Raw genomic sequence first — 19,016 nt, 5'->3', positions numbered from 1 at the left:
TTAAAGAGATGTAGTATGTAGAGTGACTCAAAAATATTGCTTGGTCAAGGTTCTTAAAGAATAAATATAAGTGATTTGTAATGAACATATATATCACTTAGTAAATGGATACTTCTGAAATGATTGAGCACTTTATCAATTGGTTCTTAAGCATTCTAAACATTACTGATGGTTTTAGATAGATAATACTGATTTTAAGGAAAGGTCTGTTGCCATGCTGTCTGGTGTTTTTAATAGGAATGAGTGTTATATTTTGTCAAAAGCCTTTTCTGCATCTGTTGAGATAATCATTTTTTTTTTGTTTTCTTATTGATGTAGTCAGTTATGCTGATAGTTTTCCTAATATTGAACCTGCTCTGCATACTTGTTAAAATCATACCTGTTCCACCTTGCTAGTATTTTATTTAATTTTTTTTTTGCATCAATATTCATTAGGAAAATTGGTCTATCTTTCTGATTTTGCTCTTGATTTAGATATCAGCACTATGTGTTGTAAAAAGAATTTGGTAGGACTCTTTCTTTGCCTATTTTCTCAAATAGTATATATAGTATTGGAATTAATTGTTCTTTAAATGTTTGGTAGAATTCACTTGTGAATCCATCTGGTCCTGGATTTTTTTTCTTAGGGAACTCATTTATGGCTTATTTAATTTCTTTTTCTAAGGTAGGGTCATTTGAGTATTGTGTTTTTTCTTCTGTTAATCTAGGCAATTTATATTTTTCGTAAATATTCATCCATTTCACTTAAATTGTTAGATTCATTGGCATGTAGTTGGGTAAAATAGCTCCTAATAGTTGCTTTAATTTCATCTTCATTGGTGGAGAATTCACCCATTTCATTTCTGATACTGGCAGTTTGGTTTTTTCTTTCTCTTTTTAATCAAATCAATTAATAGTTTATCTTTTTTATTGTTTTTTTCATACAATCAGCTTTTAATTTTATTAGTTCAAAAGTTTTCTTTCAGTTTTATTAATCTCTCCTTTGTTTAGGTATTAACATATTTAGATAAGTAGCGTGAGAGGCCTTGTGTTATGTTCCACTTCACAGACAAGGAACGGTTATGTAAGAAAAATACAGCGAATGGCTTAGCAGTTCAGTATTTGAGTCTTAACATCATTATTCCTTTTCTCTTTAGGAAGATTTTCAGTCAATGACTTACGGATTTAAAATGGCAAATAGTGTGACAGATCTTCGAGTTACTGGTGAGACTGTTTATAAAGAAGCTTTATATTTTTATATGTATCCTTTGTGAAATTAGTATGTTACCTTTTAACCACAGTGTATGTATTTTAGGCATGCTAAAAGATGTAGAAGACGACATGCAAAGAAGAGTAAAGGTATGCATTTTCCCCTTATTTTTCTTCATCATCATGTCTTTATCCTTCTCATTGTGAGAGTGTTTTTAAAGAAAAGCTTCTTCCAAGTCAGGGTTACAATTGAGGAGATAGTACTTTGAGATACCAGGCACCACCTAGCATGGATATTTTTGCATTTGTCCTGCCCCTGTGCCTTCTCTCCCTATTTTGCTCTTGGAATAGTAATCTGCCACTGCCTCTGGAAGGGTGTGAATCTACTACTCTGTGGACTTCTCTCATAAGGCCTGTGCCTGCTTGAATGAAAACTCCCTTTCCTGGGTACTGTTCTATTATATGTATTGCAGCCTTCTTTTAGAGTATAAGCTCCTTGAATTCAAGTGTTTTCTCACTTTTTGCGTTGTACATCTCTGACACCTAGCACAGTGCATGGTACTTAGTAGGTGCTTAATGGATTCATGCTGATGGATTGATTCCTTCAAAATTTTGTTGTGGTATGACTTTTAGTATTAATCAGAATGTTGATATAAATTTAATTGAATTCATAGAGCATTTGTTAAATGTTTCCTGTGTGAAAGGCACTCTGCTAGATGCCGTGGGACATCAATAAAAACTACTGATTATCTGAACTAATACTGAGGACTTCACTTTTGTTTTAATTATTGAAAATCTAATCATCTCATAACTTTTGACTATTAGCAAAAAACTGAATACACAATAAGTGTCTTTTTTTCTGCAACTCCAGTAATGTTAATGTCCCAATTATCATGAAAGTAAATGTCTGACCTATTTTTACTGAACTTAAAACTCCATTTATTATTTAATGTTTATATATAATTATATAATATTTATATAATATATAATGTAATTGTAATATTAATTATATTATAAACATTGGATATGCAATGTCTTTTTTTCTACAGCTCCGGTAATAATCCTGTGAAATACACAAGGCAGATATTATTCCCATTCTACAAATGAGAAAACTGGGGCTCAAAAGAGCTTAGGATTTGTATAAATTCACTCCTAGTAATAAATAACAGAACCTTTTAGGGAGTAGCAGAACTCTTACCTGCTTCACTGATTCTCTGTGTAGTGCCCTTTCAGTGATTCCATAGTGCTATATGTTAAGAGATTCTACTCTGCCCAGATATATGAGAACCTGACATAGGCAGGATCTTTGGTTTGGAAATATCTCTTGGGTTTTGAATAGTTATAGGAGCATTTAATTTGATGTTTATTTTCAACCCATGAGATTTGTGAAATGTACGTTTTACAATGTTTGCATTCTAGGAATAGCAAGAAATAAAATGAAGTGCCTGTAACTTTTTACCTAGTTATCACTCATATTTTAATTGTGTGATTTGTATTAGGTAACTTTTGGTAGCCTTCTTCCTGAGCTATGCTTTTGGTTCACGGAATTAATATGAAGAACATCTTTTACTTCTATTTTTATTGTTAAATACTCATTAATGATATTTGAAATTTAACTTGAAGCTGATGATAGCCATATCATATTGACTTATTTTTTCTTTTTTTCTACTTGATGCACAGTTTGGGGTTGTAATTCAAACTTTTTAAATTTTAGAGCACTCGAAGTCGACAAGGAGAAGAAAGAGATCCAGAAGTTGAACTTGAAGTAATTGAACTTATTTTCTGGTAGATAATATCAGAGAAGTCTACCTCTTAATGTTATAGTTTTATGAACTGCGTTGTAATATATGGAAGCTCTTTTTAAGGTATTTCTTCAAAAAATTGGACCTTGCAAGGGGCTTTTAGTTCCCTTGTGTTTTTATTGATATAATAATAATCTGTTGGGTTTATCTAGCATTTTCTTCCAAAGACTGCCAAAGCACTTTCAAATATGTTGTTTCAAATATCCTACTCTATGAGGTAGGAAGAAGTTTTATGTTTGTTTTCCAAACAGTGAAACTAAGATATAGAAGGTCCTTGACTCTTGTACAAAAGTTAAGGCAAGAACCTAAAACTTCCGATTCCCTGCCCAGTGTTGTTTTTAATTGATCATTATTGCCTTTTTAGTGCGAATGAATTAGATTTTTGTAAAAATTGGTGCTTTCAAGTCACACAGGAACAATCACTTTTATAAATTGGAAGCTTATCTTTTCTGTGGACTCAGATCAGTATGTAGGCTGAGTTTGCTATGTGGTTAGCGATTCAAAGGAATTTAAAGTAGCATACAAGAATGTCTTTATAATGTAGTTTTTATGATGGAAAAAGAGAGACTTTATTTTTAGGAATTAAAAGAATATTTATTATTTTAAAATAAAGTACCCTTAAAAAGCATCTGCTAAATACTAGGCATTTCTTTTGTTTTAGCATCAGCAATGTTTAGCTGTATTTAGCAGAGTGAAATTTACTCGAGTGCTACTGACAGTTCTCATCGCTTTTACTAAAAAAGAGGTAAGGACACTTTCATTCATTTTGTCATTTGTTTCTGATGAAATATCTTTATGTAACAGGAAAATTGTTTCATAAAATATGAGCAAAACTGCCTTCCTTGATCAGCTAATAATAATAACTAGGCCCAGATGATATATCCATGACCAAAAAGCAAACCTTGGGTGGCTTTTTTTCTTTCAATTTGCTTAGTGTAGCACTAACTACTGGCTCTGACAGTTTTCTAAATAATCAATTTATCAATAGTCTGGGAACAGAAAAGCCAGCGCTCTTCCCATCCACCTAACTGTTCTAGTCCTGGCCCTTCAGATCTTTTCATGAAGACATATACCATATCCAGTTTTCTTAAACTGTAGTCCACACTAAATTAGAAATGTCACAATTTCAGTTTGCCAATTTCCTACAGTCTTATGTGTTTTAAATTTTATGGCGGTATATTTGGGCAACCCAAGAGCATTTTATATTAGATTTTGTAATAATTAGATGCTAAAGATAGAAGTAGATATTTGGTCCCCTGCTTAGCTGGACTTAAATAGTCCAGTATTAAATCATTAGTTTATAAAAACCAAAGATGTTACCAAAACATTTAGATGAAATGAAGGTTTTTTTCAACATACATAGTATCCCAAAAGTCTTTGTGCAATTTTAAGGTTTAATAGCTTAAAATTGCACAAAGACCTTTGGAACAGCTTGTTTATCAGTGAAAATATGTAATGACACTTTGTGACTTATTTTTTAAAATATTTTGTCATCGTTGTCTTTTATACCACAATTACTTCCCCAGTACTCCACTCAATTTGTGCCAAGCTTTGCCTCCAAAACGGGCAAAATTGTTTTACAGTGACTAAGACTTAGAGAGTATATAACATTCTATACTTATAGTCCATATCCTGTCTATAGGTAGGAAGCATGCTCTGACTTAGTCATTTGGGTCTAACATCATTCATTGCCTTTTATCTGAATTCTGTTATATTTTGATATTTTCTTTATATTATTGTAATTATTATATATATGTGTGTATTTTTTTTTCTGATTCTACCTTCTTTGCTCTTTATTGGTTCTTCCATGTTTTCTTGTATTTCTCTGATTTCCTCACGTTCATCATTCCCTGAGAGACAATAAGCATGATGGCTAAGGATCGACTACAGTCAGGACAAACTTCAAGAATGCCTCTGACATATCTTGGCTCTGTGAACTTTGGGCAGTCACTTAACCTCTCTGTGCCTACCCAGCACTCGTCATTCTGCATAGATAGAAGGAGTTTTCTCATCAGGGAGATCCCTAAACTGAGGAAGTAACAGTTTTCAAAGACAACCACCACCAAAACTGTCCTTATAGCATGGTAATAGTACATTACATTTGGATTCCACAGTTTATTCAGCCATTCCCCAATCAGCAGGGACACATTTTTTTCCCCACCTTTTTGCTGCTATAAACTCATTGATATAAATATTTTAGTATATACTGGACCTTTCTGTCATTGACTTCTTTCGTGTGTGTATGTGTGTATATATATATCTATATATATCTATATATATACACATATATTCCCAGTGATAGGCCCAGGGGATCATAGTGTTAAACAGTTTAGTCAGTTTATTCATGTAATTCCAAATTGATAACCAGAATGACTGAATCAATCCACAGCTCCACCAGCACAATACTGATTATCCCATTTTTGTGCATATGCTCCAAAACAGACTGTTAGAATCTTTGCTAATTTGACGAATTTGATGTGAAACCTCACAATTGTTTTAATTTATGTTTCTCTTAGTGGTAGCAATTTGGAGCATGTTTTTGTTGAGGGTATCATACTTGTTGGTATTTCTTCTGTCCCCTTAACATTTGGGAAATAGTTCTTAGTCTTATATGTTTGTGTGTATTCACTATGTATTTTGTCAGACTTTTATTAACAATGCTTGATACAAAGATTTTTTTTCTTATAATCAGTTGTATTCATTGCAAAATTCTTAATTTTATGTAATTGAAATTGTCAGTTTTGTCTTTTGGTATTATTACTTCTGTCCTTTGGTTTTTAGTTCTCATTGTAGTTGTGAAACATTTCTCCTAATAGTGTCTTCTCATTTTTTAATTATGTGATCATAAATTTAGGTCAAGTATCCATTTGGAATTTATTGTGGCATATGGTATAAGATACTGATCAGAATCTTATTTTCTGCCAAATCACTTTCCAGTTTTCCTATAAGTTCTTGTTGAATGGAAGAGTCTCTCTCTGTATTACTTTGCTTCGGTGTCTTTCTTATGTATTTCTTTCTACTGACCTGTTTTCTTGTTTTTAATCTAATTTTTATGAATATTGCTTTTTAAAATAATTTGAGATCATCCAATACTATGCATCCTTCATTTCTATTTTATAAATTATTTCTTGTGAAATTTTTGGCCTTTTATTCTGCCAAATAAATTTTGCTGTTATTTTACTTCAGTCTGTAAGTTAATCCCTTGGTAGTTTGGTATAACACTAAATATATAGATTAACTTAGTGTTATTTTTATTATTTTGATGTAGCTCAGATATGTACATTATCTATATCTCTATTTAGATTTTCCTTTATTTGTATAAATAGTGTTTTTTGAAAGATATATTTATATAGGTCCTACATGTGTCACTTAGGTTACCTCCCACATATTTTATACTTTTTGTAGTAATTTTGAGTGCAATTTTTTTTTCTGTTATTCTATTGGTTTTGGTTTCTAATATAAAGTCAATCAGCAAGCATTTATTAAGCCTGCTAGCTGCTAGATGCTGTGCTATACGTGTAAAATACTGATGCTTTTTGTGTCCATATTTTGTGTCTTCTATTTCAGTAAAGCTGTTAATCATCTCAGTTAGTTTCCTCATTGATTCTGTAGGATTTCCTTAGTAAGCCATTATATCATATGCATGTAGAGATACATTTTCTTTCCTTTTGCTAATGTCTGTTTAATTTCCTTCTTGTCTTATTGCTTTAACATTGCTAGTACCATGTCAAATAATAGAAGAGAAAAGGGAGAGACTTCTTTTTCCCTTGAATTTGGTAATCATGCTTCCAGTGTTACTCCATTTGCCTATAATGTTATTTCTAGTGCAAGTAAGTGGTTCAGTGAAGAGAGCTCTGGGCCTGGAAGTCAAGATAACCTGAGTTCAAATCTGGCCTCAAACATTTACCAGCTCTGTGACCCTGGGCAAGCCTCTTTTTGCCTCAGTTTCCTCGACTGTAAAATGGAGATTGCGAGAATCAAATGAAATAATATTTGTAAAATGCCCAGTATAGTGCCTGGCATGTAGCAGACATTTGATTAATACTTATTTCCTTTTTTCTTGGCTTTAGATAAATACTTCTGATCATATTAAAGGACCCATTGGACATGCCAAAGCTTTTCATTGTTTTAACATGAATAATTGCTATATTTTGTGGAAGGCTCTTTCTGTATCTTTTGACATAATCATGTGATTTTGCTACAAATATGATTAATTATGCTAATTATTTCCTAATATTGAAATTCTTGTGTTGGTGATTTTTCAGACAAGTGCTGTTGCGGAAGCTCAGAAACTGATGATTCAAGCAGCAGATCTTCTATCCGCAATTCACAATTCATTACATCATGGGATCCAGGCACAGAATGATACTACAAAAGGAGGTAATCATCCTTTTTCTTCCTGTTCTTTTTCAGGAACATAATACCAGGCAGTACTCAATTTACAAACAAACTTTGGAACACAGCACACGTGTAAGTTTCTTGGATCTTGTGATGCTTTTTCCTGTAGAAACAATGAAAAGACCACTAGGTGCTCGAGTCAACCAGTAAAAGGTTGTTCTAGTCATCATATAACTGAAGAATAGTAATGGCTCACATAGTGTTTTAAGGCATAATAAAGTCCCTTCCTCAGAACAACCCTGAGATAGTCTGTGGTTATGTTTGCTTCATTAATGAGGAAACTAATGCAGAGAGGCTAAGTGACTTGCCTATAATCTTAGAGTTGGTGAGTGTGAGCAGGGATTTGAACTAGGGACTCCTGACTGTAAGTGTTCTTTCCACTAAACAAAAGAATCTAACTTCAAATCACTGTCTATAAAAATACTCCTTTAGGGAAATTAATTCTGAGTTCCATCAAGACATGCCAGGGACACATCTTTTTTTCTGCAGCCCTGGCAATGGGAGTACAGATCCTCTCGGTCCCAAGGTATTAGGCTTATATGGCCTAAGGCAGGAGCTTTAATAGGCCTTGAGGGTTTGGGGGAACTTGGAAGGTATCATTGGAAAACCTTTTTCTCCTATTCTTCCTCAAAGCAGCTAAAGCTAAAGCAGAGAAGTAGTGATTGAGGGCTTGGAATGGGAGTTAATGCTTTAGTACCTTGCCCTAAGGCTAATCCTGCTGCCAGCTATTGTTGAACAGTTGAAATTAGTGAGAGGAAGCTAGTGTATGGGGGTGAGGAACAAAATCAATATAGTATTCTTTTCTTATTTCCTTTCACTGTCACCACAGACCTCACTGCTGAGATTGAGCCCTTGGAACTGGTACAATATGAGAAGATGAATGTATCAAATCTTGATGGTTGTGGTGATGAGGAATAAGGGTAGATGATGCTATGCCTATGGAACAGAAAAAAACCTAGTTGATAAGGGTGGAGAGTTATTTTGTACAACCTTGGAGAAATATTTAGCATGTAGATATTGTAGTAGCTTAAAATGGAAAAAGATTATTTTAAAGGTTGAATGTACTGTACCCCACAAATCTAGACTATTTGTTTGCTTGTGCACATCTGATTGCCAGCACACTGCACCAAGTAGAACTCCTTGAGATGTTTAAAAACATTAATGAAAGGGCATCAACAATTGGGCCTTATGAAATGATTAATTTTAAAGTAGCTTAAAACATAATCTGGCTTTGTACATAATTTTATACTTCAGGTTATTTTAACCTATGTTGGGGATTGTGTATTTAATTAGAGTTATTTCACAAGGTCCAAATGTGGTTGACTATTGGCGTTTTTATGTGAGTATTTATTAAAGAGAAACTTCTGGCAGAAATCAAATAGACAACAACTTGGCAAGGTAACAAAGCCTTGGCAACCTATCACCTGTTTTCCAAATCCTTTCCAGCTTATTTAGTTCAGTGTATATGATCATTTTTATTTTAATAACAAGCCTAATTTTATAAATCCTCTGCCTGAATATGGAGAAATACATTTCATAAGAGGGTATAACTTAAAACTTGGTCTTACATAATCAATTTCTAAATCCTTAATTTTGACATCTGATTCTTTTTTAATCCTGTGACTTGTTCTGCTCAGCTATAAGCAGAACATTTTGTTACCAGCTTTTTTTTTATCTAAGAAGGCTGTGTTATTTTCTACTAGTAGTAAAGACCAACCTTCTGACTAGATCTTTATGAAGAAATAAAATACTTCCTTTTTCATTAATTTCTAAAAATCTTTCATTAGAATATGACACTTTATGATCAGGCACTGTGCTTAAGGGTTGTGGATACAAAGAAAGGCAGAAACATGTTCCCTGCCTTCAGGGAGCTCATATTCTAACGGGAGAGATAACATACAAGTAATTATGTATATACAAGATATATACAGTGTAAATATTAGTAGGAAGGCACTAGTTGGGGCAGGAGTGGGGTAGGAAAGGAACTGGGAAAGGTTTCCTGCAGAAGATAGGATTTGAGCTGAGTTTTGAACAAATGTAAAGAAGCTGGAAGGCAGAGCATTCTAAGGATAGTCAGTGAAAAGGCTGACAGAGAAAGGGGAATCAGGAGCTGGAAAGTCATCATGTGTAAGAAGTAGCATATAGGCTAGTTTAGCTGAATCTTAGTTAACGTAGAAGGGAATAAGTATAACAAAACTGGAATGGTAGAGAGGAGCCAGGTTGTTAGTCAGTAAACACTTATTAAATGCGTACTCTGTGCCGAGTACTAGGGATACAACAAAAGGCAAAAAACAGTCCCTGCTATCAGGTAGCTTATGTTTAATAAGAGAGACAAGGTACAAATAGCTATGTAGAGGATAAATTGGAGATAACCAAAATAAGACACTAGAATTAAGGAATATCAGAAAAAACTTCCTGTAGAATATGGGGTTTTAGCTTGGACTTGAAGAAAGCCAGGGTAGTCAGGAGGCAGGGATGAAGAGGGAAAATTCCAGGCATAGGGGACAGTCAGTGAAAATGCCATTTCTTTTGCAAGTAACAGCAAGTGTCACTGGATTGGAATATATATAGAATAGTGTAAGATTAGAAGACTGGAAAGGTTGAGAGGGGAAGAAAATGGAGGAGGGTCCGGTTGTGATGGTCAGGTTAAATGCCAAATAGAATTTTATTTTTGATTCTGGAGGCTATAGAGAGTCACTGGAATTTATTGATCAGGGGACTTTTAAGTGTCAAAGCATTTTGTATTTGATCATGCTGGATATTACTGTAGGAGGATGACATGATCAGAAATTGCTTTGGCAGATGGGTAGAAGACTTATTGGAGAGGGGAGAGACTTAAGTTAGGGAGAACATTTGTGAAGCTGCTGTGAGGCGATAAGGGCCTGAACTGACTGGTAGCTGTGTGAGTAGAGAAGGGGAAAACATGAGGTTTTGTAGAAGGGGAAAAAGACAAGATTGGGCAATTGATGAAGGTGAGGGGAGAATGAAGTCTAGAATGCAGCTGAAGTTTTAGAAGTCTGGAAGACTGGAGGATAGTGGAACCCTTAACAGATATAGGAAAGTTCACAAGAGAGGTGGCTTTGGGGGGTAGGCAGTGGGGAAGTTGTTTTGGGCATACTGAGTGTGAGATGTTTATGGGACATCTGGGGAGATGTGTTACAGAACTGGAGTTCAGGAAAAAGACTGGGGTTGGATATATAGAACTAGGAGTCATCAACAGAGATAATTAAAGCTATGGGATCTGATGAAGTCTCCAAGTGAGAAGGTGAAGAAAGAAGAAAAGAAGGTCCAGGACAGAACCTTAGAGTGCACCTACAGTTAGGGGCTATGATATGGATCTAACAAGAGAGATTGAAAAGGAGCTGTCAGGTACAAGAGTTATATCATGAATGATTTGCAGAATGTTTCTGGGAACAGTAAGGAGTTCCTTGCAACAAAAAAGCCAAATACCAGTGGCTGAAATTTTTTTTCTATAGGTATTAGAAGGTTGACAAAGGAAAAAATGTAAACATCAGATATCTTCAGATAATGTGAGTGTAGAAGATGTAGTTGATGAAGAGAGAAGTTAACTTGACACATTTGAAGACAGTAATTACTTGAGCACTACTGGCAAGCATGATCTTAATTTTGCTGGTAATGTAAAAAAGAAAACCAGAGGGACTAAGAATACTCATGGGTGTGAGGAACCAGACTTGTAAGGTAGTGATGATGATGACTTAGTAATTTGGATGAACAGGAGATCTCCTTGGTGTTCATATGGATGAAGAATTGGAAGAAATTGATGAAGCTGGAAGTGTATTCATGGATGTGCTGAATGAAGAAAATGGAAGTATTCGAGAACTAGATGATTAAGTCAGCATTTTAAAAAAGCAGTGGGGGCAGCTAGGTGGCTCAGTGGATAGAGTACCGGCCCTGTAGTCAGGAAGACCTGAGTTCAAATCCAGCCTCAGACACTTGGCACTTACTAGCTGTGTGACCCTGGGCAAGTCACTTAACCCCATTGCCTAACCAAAAAAACAAAAAAAGCAGTAGAAAAAAGCAGATGATGTTGACTTTGCTGGATCACTTCAAGGACCAAAACAGAACAAGAAGCAGTCCTTCAGTGATTTCAGTTAGTTTCTGTCTGGTGAAGTGTTTGGTCAGCTGCTGAATGAAAATGTTGGGATGAATGCCATGGCTAATAAAGATAATGCAGGTATCAAACAACTTCAGTGGGAGGTTGAATGAGATGACTGGCTTCGTGACAGATGTCAAAAGTTTTATCGGGAAGAAGAAAGAATAGCTTCAGAAGTTTCCAAAAAACATACACACACACCCCCCCCAAAAAAGGCAAAGGAAAAAGCAACTCTTTTTTAAAGAGCCAATTATTTATAACTTTGAAATTAAACTTCTGATTTTTTGCTCTTAACCATTTTTTTGGTTCACATTTATTCGGCAGCTTCCAGGCTATTAATTTAATTTGTAATGAACAGCAAATAAGACCATCAAAAATTTTTTCATTTCGCAGGTGAGAAATCACAGAGGGCCAGAGTGGCTGAATGACTTGGCTAAGGTCATACACCTAGTTAATGGCAGTTAGGACTAAAAGACTATGTTATACTCTTACATCATCAATCTTAATACACTATGCTTCTGTTCCAATGGAGAAACATCCTTGTGTGGTGGTTTATCAGACCCCCGGGTACTTTGTTCTTAGCAGCAGTGTCCCTTCTCCTGATTTTTATTTCCTTGCACTTTAACTAGTCTCTGGTAATTTCACTTCTGGACTATTTGTAACTTTATTCAAACCTCAATTAGTATTTATTGAATGTCTGTTGTAAATATGTAGTGTCTATTCAAGGTAATTTAAAGAGGGGGAAAACTAAAAGATATTCCCTGAATCAAAGGTACTTATAATTTAATTGGAATGAGGAGCAAAAGGTTGGGTGGAGTACAATTTCATGATAAGCGCAGATCAAAGGATTTATAGTAAACCCACAGAAAGACATAAGAATATATCCCCCCCACCATAAAAACCATTGTTCTGACAAAGCTTCTACTCTCCCTCGCTTTAAGCTGCCTATATTTCCTTTAAAATTACCATGTGCATTATTTTGACTGTCACTGCGTAATTAAACACCCTTCACAGTTACTTGTTAACAGGATATATGCTCTTAACTAACTAAAAGATTTTACCCTCTGAATACAACTTATTTAAATTTTCTTAAATTAGACTCTCAGGTATCATACTGCTTCAGATCCTTTTTGGAAACCAAGTAAATAATTTCTTCTCTCTTTGTTATACCCTAGTTTTCATCTCCTTTTCCAGTTTGGTGATAATCTTGCACCGAACTTGTATATGTGCGTGTATACTGTGTGTGTCTGTCTGTGTGTGTGTGTGTGCATGTGCATGCACCATTTCCTTTTGTCCTTTATTTATAACATTAAATCCTTAGGCTGTTTTCAATAGAAATATAGACTTTGTATTTATGTCAGCTTGACAGAATTCTTAATTAAGGATTTAGAAAAACAGATTTTTCATCTAAGCTGCATAATTTGAACAAACTATTTGCCTGGAAAAGTGACCAAAAAGATTTAGTTTTAGGTAAGAAATTGATTTAAGACTTTGGGATGAAGTGACTACCAAAGAACTGAAAACTAAAAGGGTAATGAAACTTCTTTTTTTTTTTTTTTACTAAAAATATTATAAACAATAGAAATTTTGATCCTTTTACTGTTTGGCTGTTGCCACTTATGTACATATAATTGTTACTGAGTAATAATGTAGATATCTTTCTTTCGGCTGAACTAGGGTGAAACAGTATATACAAGAAATGAGATTTGTTTGATTAGCATATAATTTGTTTCTAGTAGGGTAAGTAGGACAGAGGATTTTATACTTTTAAGGAATTGGTTTCAAAAATGAATGTTAAATTGGATTGTTGTGGTGTTTAAACATAAAAAATATTGCACAAACAATACGTTCATAGTATCCATTTCCCATTAATATTTACTTACCATGATATTTTAGGGTTTTTTGAGTTGCTGTTTATCATTTAACTTACTGCTTCTGTTTCAAAGCTGAAAAGTGTGGTATTAAGATGGAAAAAGAGTAATTATGGACATCATTTCAGATGTATATCCGATAGTACTTTGAAAATGAAAATGTTTATACCAATGTCCAAAGATGCAGTTCAGTTCAACAAGCAATTTAAAAGTGCCTATTTTATATATGATGCAGCATCAGTGGATAGAACACCAGGCCCAGAGTCTGGAGGACCTGGGTTCAAATCCTGCCTCAGACCCTTATTAGCTGTGTGACCCTGGGTAAGTCACCTATGCCTCAGTTTCCTCGTCTGTAAAATGAGCTGAGAAGGAAATGGCAAACCACTCCAGTGTCTTTGCCAAGAAAACCCCAAATAGGGTCACAAAGAGTCACACACGACTAATAACAACTGAACAACCATTTTACATATGTGCAAGGCACTGTGATAAGCACCCGGGATACAGAGACAACACTGAAACATTTCCTGCTTTTAGCACACAGTCTACAGAGGAGATAAAATATGTACACTGATCAAGAAGTATGGACTAATATAATTTGAGGAAGGAGAGAACATCAGTAGCTATGGGGTGAGGAAGAGCTTCAGGTAAAGGGGCACCTGAGTTAAGCCTTGAAGGAAGCTTAAAGAGTCTTAAGAGGCACAGAGACAGGAAATAGAATACTGAGTTTGGAGACCAGTTTGTAAATTAATTTGGCTGGAAAATAGAGTGTACAAATGGGAATAATATGAAACAATTCTGGAAAAGTAGGTGGAAGCTGTGTTGAGGAAGGTTTTAAATATTAGGCTGAGAAATTTGTATTTTAAAGGTACTAGGGAACCAGTAACAATTTCTAAGCAGGACAGTGGTTGAATCAGACCTCAGTCTAAATAATGTTAACTTGACAGCTATGTGAAAGATATATAAAGAGATGAGAGCCTGAAAGTAGAGGCTAATTAGGAGGAGTCGGGAATCTGTCCTTCGTCCTATAGATGATAAATGTCAGGATGACATGGGGGGGAAAGCCTGCTTGAAAATGTACTTTCAGATGTTCTAAAACCATGTAAGATAAAGGCAGAAAAACTGTTGTATTTATCACAATAAACATAGTCACTCGAGGCAGTGTTGTGTATCAGAAAGAGCAACAGTAAGATCTGGAATTAAAAGACCTGGTTTGAATCCTGTCTCTGCATGTAGTCCATCAACGAAGTCGTTTGAAATCAGACTGCTTGATTATTTAGCTTATTTCAAGGAGAGCTTATTTCACTTCACTTTTAAGTTAGAAAGAGGGGTTTAGGCTGGTGATTTGTATCTATCAACACAAAAAGTAATACTACATTTTTACCGAAGGGGTTAGACCAGTTCTTCCTTATTCATCTTCTTCACACAGGCTGTCTTTAGTTGAAATAATGTGAATTCCAGAAATAGACCTGTAATCAAATTGAATTACTTGAAATATTATGCAGACTAACTCTGCTTAAAGGTAGTAGGGATCTTATTATGTCTTCCATTATGTATATAATTCATACCTCCAGAGGAGGTAGATACAGGTCAAATGTATTGAAGTTATTAAATCTTAACAGTCTTATTATTATGCAAGTTCAGGAACAGAAAATTGCAAAATACATGGGAAAAAAACAACATATTTAGACTTGTTTGGGAAACTTTCAAGCTGACATCTTGTTCTGCTTTACAGAGGTTCACTTAATATGTTTTAAATTATTTATTGCAGAGGTTAAAATTAAAAGGAAAGATGAAGGAAAAAAATCTTTTTTTTTCTTTTAGATCATCCTATTATGATGGGTTTTGAGCCTCTCGTTAACCAGAGATTGCTTCCTCCTACCTTCCCTCGATATGCAAAAATAATCAAAAGGGAAGAAATGGTCAACTATTTTGCAAAACTTATAGATAGAATAAAAACTGTCTGTGAAGTTGTCAATCTAACAAATTTACACTGTATCCTGGTAAGTAGAGAAATTTCTGGCGTGAAAAAGAACTTCACTTTAGTTAATATGCATCTTTGACATTGGGACTCTAAGCTTTTAGGAATTGTTGAATACTAAAAAGCCATTGGCTTTGCCAAGAAGGAAGTTAGTGGTCACCTTAGAGCTATTCATTACAGAAGTGGGAGCAGAAGTAGGTTGTAGAAGACTTGTTCTATATGAAGTAAAGGTAACATGCATAGGTAAACAAGAGGTTCAAGGGATTGGACAAAGAAGGAGGGAAAAGGAAATTGAACAGAAGTGCAAATAGGCCCAAGCATACTTGTTTTTTAATTTGAAATTGAGATACCCAAGAATCCCTGAAGGAATAAGCCACCTCCTGGCTTGATAGTAGTCATTTGTCCCTTGATGTACAGAGTTATCTTTTTCAGCAAGAGAAATAACTAGAAACTTTATATTTGAGTTTCACCTTCTTTCTTCCCACAAAGGATGGTATGCCTAGCTAAGCACATTTACTAAATTACCAACAAAAACCCAAATATATTTTTTCTAGATTTCATAAATCTGAAGATTTTTTTATTGAAATGTTATGCTCTTAGAATAATGCTATAAAATATATAAATATTTTTAAAGTCTTACTGTAGCCAGCAACTTCAGTGATAAGAATTTAGTAGAATCGTTTCCAGTCCTTTGGGTTTTTTTTTCCCCGAAATAAGAAAGCACTTGTCAGTCATTATTGATTTATTAATGTTTATGCTTTGTACACATTAAAAATAACTTCTGGAATCTATGTTACTGTAGCAAGCTTGGCTAATTTTATACAAAAAGAGACCTAAAATTGTCCATTGTGCTTATAAATAAAATTTGGTAGTTCTAGCAAAATGAACAGATTTGTCATCTTGAGATGTTTGTTTGTTGTAGCCGTGAAAAAAAATACTAGCTACATCCATGTCATTATTTTTTGTATGTGAATTATGTGATCTTTTGAATTTTTGTTAATACTATAATTTTTTTCCCTGAATATGTATTAGGATTTTTTCTGTGAATTTAGTGAGCAGTCACCCTGTGTTCTTTCAAGATCCCTCCTACAAGTAAGTTAGTTAGTTTTGAATTCTGTCCCTATATACTGATTTTTTTATTGTTATATATTTTTTAAAAAGGCAAAATAAATGTTTAAAAGGAATTCAGTTATTATAGAACTGTACTTTTAGTTGAAGAATTGATTTTTAATGTAAATATCAGTAAATAATTAAGATGTGTTAAATATTTTAAAAATCCATGCAAAATGTTGTTGGTTGCTCAAAATTTACTTTTGGCATGCTTGAGAAAGTTACTTTGAAGTATCACTTTCTGTTTCCTATTTTACTGTGTACTTAACAAAAATGAACATTTCCATGTACAAAGAACAGAAAAAAGCCTTACAAATAAAATTATGAACCCTATATTACATATGCAACACTGCTTTCAATATGATGTTGCTAGATTTAATAACTAAGTATTATAGAAGAATTTGAATATATTCAATGCACTGCACTGCTCATCTTAGTTTGACTAGGTTCATAGATTCTGGTCTGACTTTTCAGTGAAGTTACTATGTGCTTTTTATTTCCTACGTTTTAGTTATTTTATTTTGGGTGAGAGCTCAGGAGCACCATTTCCTTATTCTTCTTCTAGTACATTATGGCCCAGAAAGGAAATGTATAACTTTTCATCAATGAGTCAATAACACAGTCTTTTCATGTAGTTAGACATTTTAATCATTGTCTTTCATTCTTCTGGTATCTTTCTTTATAGCAGCTTAAATAGCCTTTCATTTCTCAATAATGGCAGCTGTCTATAGTAGCAGGATGTGACGATCATGGAAATATTTCTAAAGAATTAACATTTCCTTTAAGACTACTTTTCTAGTGGATAACAAAAAGGTCTTTGGAACGCATCTCATGCAAGACATGGTGAAAGATGCACTTCGGTCATTTGTCAGTCCTCCGGTGCTTTCCCCTAAGTAAGTATCTTAAGAAATTTTAAGCAATTTCCCTTTACTTATACTGTGAAGTAATGTTTACTTAAAGCAAATGACTCAACCATTTGATGATCATCTATCTTTGTCTATTAAGCAGATACAGATGATTTTTCAATGTTAGATTTGTGATAAAGAAAGTATAGACAAAAGAGAAAATATGTTGAGTTACCTGGATAAAGATAAAATTCTTTATGAAATTTTCTTTAATTATTACTAACTCCAGCCAATCAAAGTGACCACTTGAAGGATTATAAGTGACAAGTTTGAGCAAAGTTAACAAAAGGCTAGTATAACGGGCTTGGGACTCTTACTTATTCCTTTTAACTTGATCTCTTTTGTTCCAGCTCTAAGTGATCAAATTTGTACTGAGTTTAGAACAGGAGTTGAGACACCACTATAATATTGAAATATATTTATAAATATGTTCTAAAGATTAGCAAATACAGTAGTGATTTTGGAGTTTTTTCCTATAGAAACATTGCATCATATACATGATAGTTAGTTTCCAGGATCAGCCCACAAAAGTCTAAATAATATTATTAACCTGATCCCTGGTCCTAGGAGCCAGTCAGTACAGGAGAGAGGAAGAGAAAGAATGGAATCCCCCCCACCTTCCTTTTTCATACCTTGTTCTAACATAGTTCTCTCTTCAGGTATTCAGTGTTTTTGTGCTGCCCTAAATCTCCCACTGTAGCAACCCATCCCAGGCTTATTTATGCATCACAGTGTTTTGTGCTCCAAAATTACTTTCTCCTTTAGTAAGCTAATTTGTAGCTAAATTATAAGGGAAGAAATGACATTAATATATACAAATGTGTAAGTGACTGATAACTTCCTTACCCTTAGTAATGTCATTGAGTATAAAAATAAATATTGATTTTAATCTGGAAGGTCTTAACTTCTTTGTAGAATTCCCCTCCCTTCCTATCCTTCATGATAAATATTCATGAATAATTGGTGCATGATAATCTTCATCGTGGCATTTTTTATTTAAGGCTTATCCCCATTACCACAAAGTGAGATGATCCAAGTGTCCTGTGAAATTAATTCTTATTGCCTTTGAATCCATGATAAAACCATCTCAGCCGGTTTCTGCCTTTCCAAGAAGAAACTCCTTCCATTTAGTTGTACCTTCCTGTGTTTTGGTTTCATATTTAGTAAGAATATATCAATATTGGTGTGATGGTTGAATTAAAGTAATAAGTCAACTTGTTAGTCATTGGACTAGGGTCTTCCATGAAGTACCCTGACAGTTAAATTGATGTTTATAGAAGTGATCATACTTAGATCATATTTTCTTCAAGAAGAGGGTCAGAAGGCTCTGAACATGTCTGAACAACACCACAAAGAATTTAATTGATTCTGTATTAACAGATGTAACTAAATCAGCCGCTTGCACACAGCCATACTATCAAATTGTTGCAACAATTGTCAAAGTCAGCAACAAAGTAGAAGGAAAGATAAAGACAAAAGGAAGATATGAACTATTTAAACAAGATAGTGATTCTTTAAAAAAAAAAAAAGGGAAATGGATAAAAACAGATCCCAACATGTACTATTACTATTTCCTGTGATAGTTTACTTCATGTAAATTAACAGCCACTAGCCTAAAAGTATTTAGGTAGTATCTTAGCCAGCAAATTC

General features: G+C 34.1%; 1 protein-coding gene across 2 annotated transcripts in view; it reads left to right on the top strand.

Annotated features, from left to right (window-relative positions):
- The window catches only part of LOC114025950 (N-alpha-acetyltransferase 35, NatC auxiliary subunit), a 66,156-nt gene that overhangs the window by 25,347 nt on the left and 21,793 nt on the right, over nucleotides 1-19,016 (top strand). For both annotated transcript variants that reach the window (XM_027839491.1, XM_027839492.1), the window contains exons 7-14: nucleotides 1,137-1,203; nucleotides 1,295-1,338; nucleotides 2,903-2,953; nucleotides 3,652-3,735; nucleotides 7,256-7,370; nucleotides 15,195-15,373; nucleotides 16,384-16,443; nucleotides 17,248-17,354. In XM_027839491.1, coding sequence (XP_027695292.1) covers nucleotides 1,137-1,203; nucleotides 1,295-1,338; nucleotides 2,903-2,953; nucleotides 3,652-3,735; nucleotides 7,256-7,370; nucleotides 15,195-15,373; nucleotides 16,384-16,443; nucleotides 17,248-17,354 — 707 coding nt within the window. The remainder of the gene's footprint in view (nucleotides 1-1,136; nucleotides 1,204-1,294; nucleotides 1,339-2,902; nucleotides 2,954-3,651; nucleotides 3,736-7,255; nucleotides 7,371-15,194; nucleotides 15,374-16,383; nucleotides 16,444-17,247; nucleotides 17,355-19,016) is intronic.

Source organism: Vombatus ursinus, unplaced genomic scaffold, assembly GCF_900497805.2.
Source record: "Vombatus ursinus unplaced genomic scaffold, bare-nosed wombat genome assembly UNPS02014832.1, whole genome shotgun sequence".
Classification (NCBI taxonomy): domain Eukaryota; kingdom Metazoa; phylum Chordata; class Mammalia; order Diprotodontia; family Vombatidae; genus Vombatus; species Vombatus ursinus.
The sequence above is the reverse complement of the archived record's forward strand: the minus strand, read 5'-3'. Positions and strand labels throughout refer to the sequence as shown.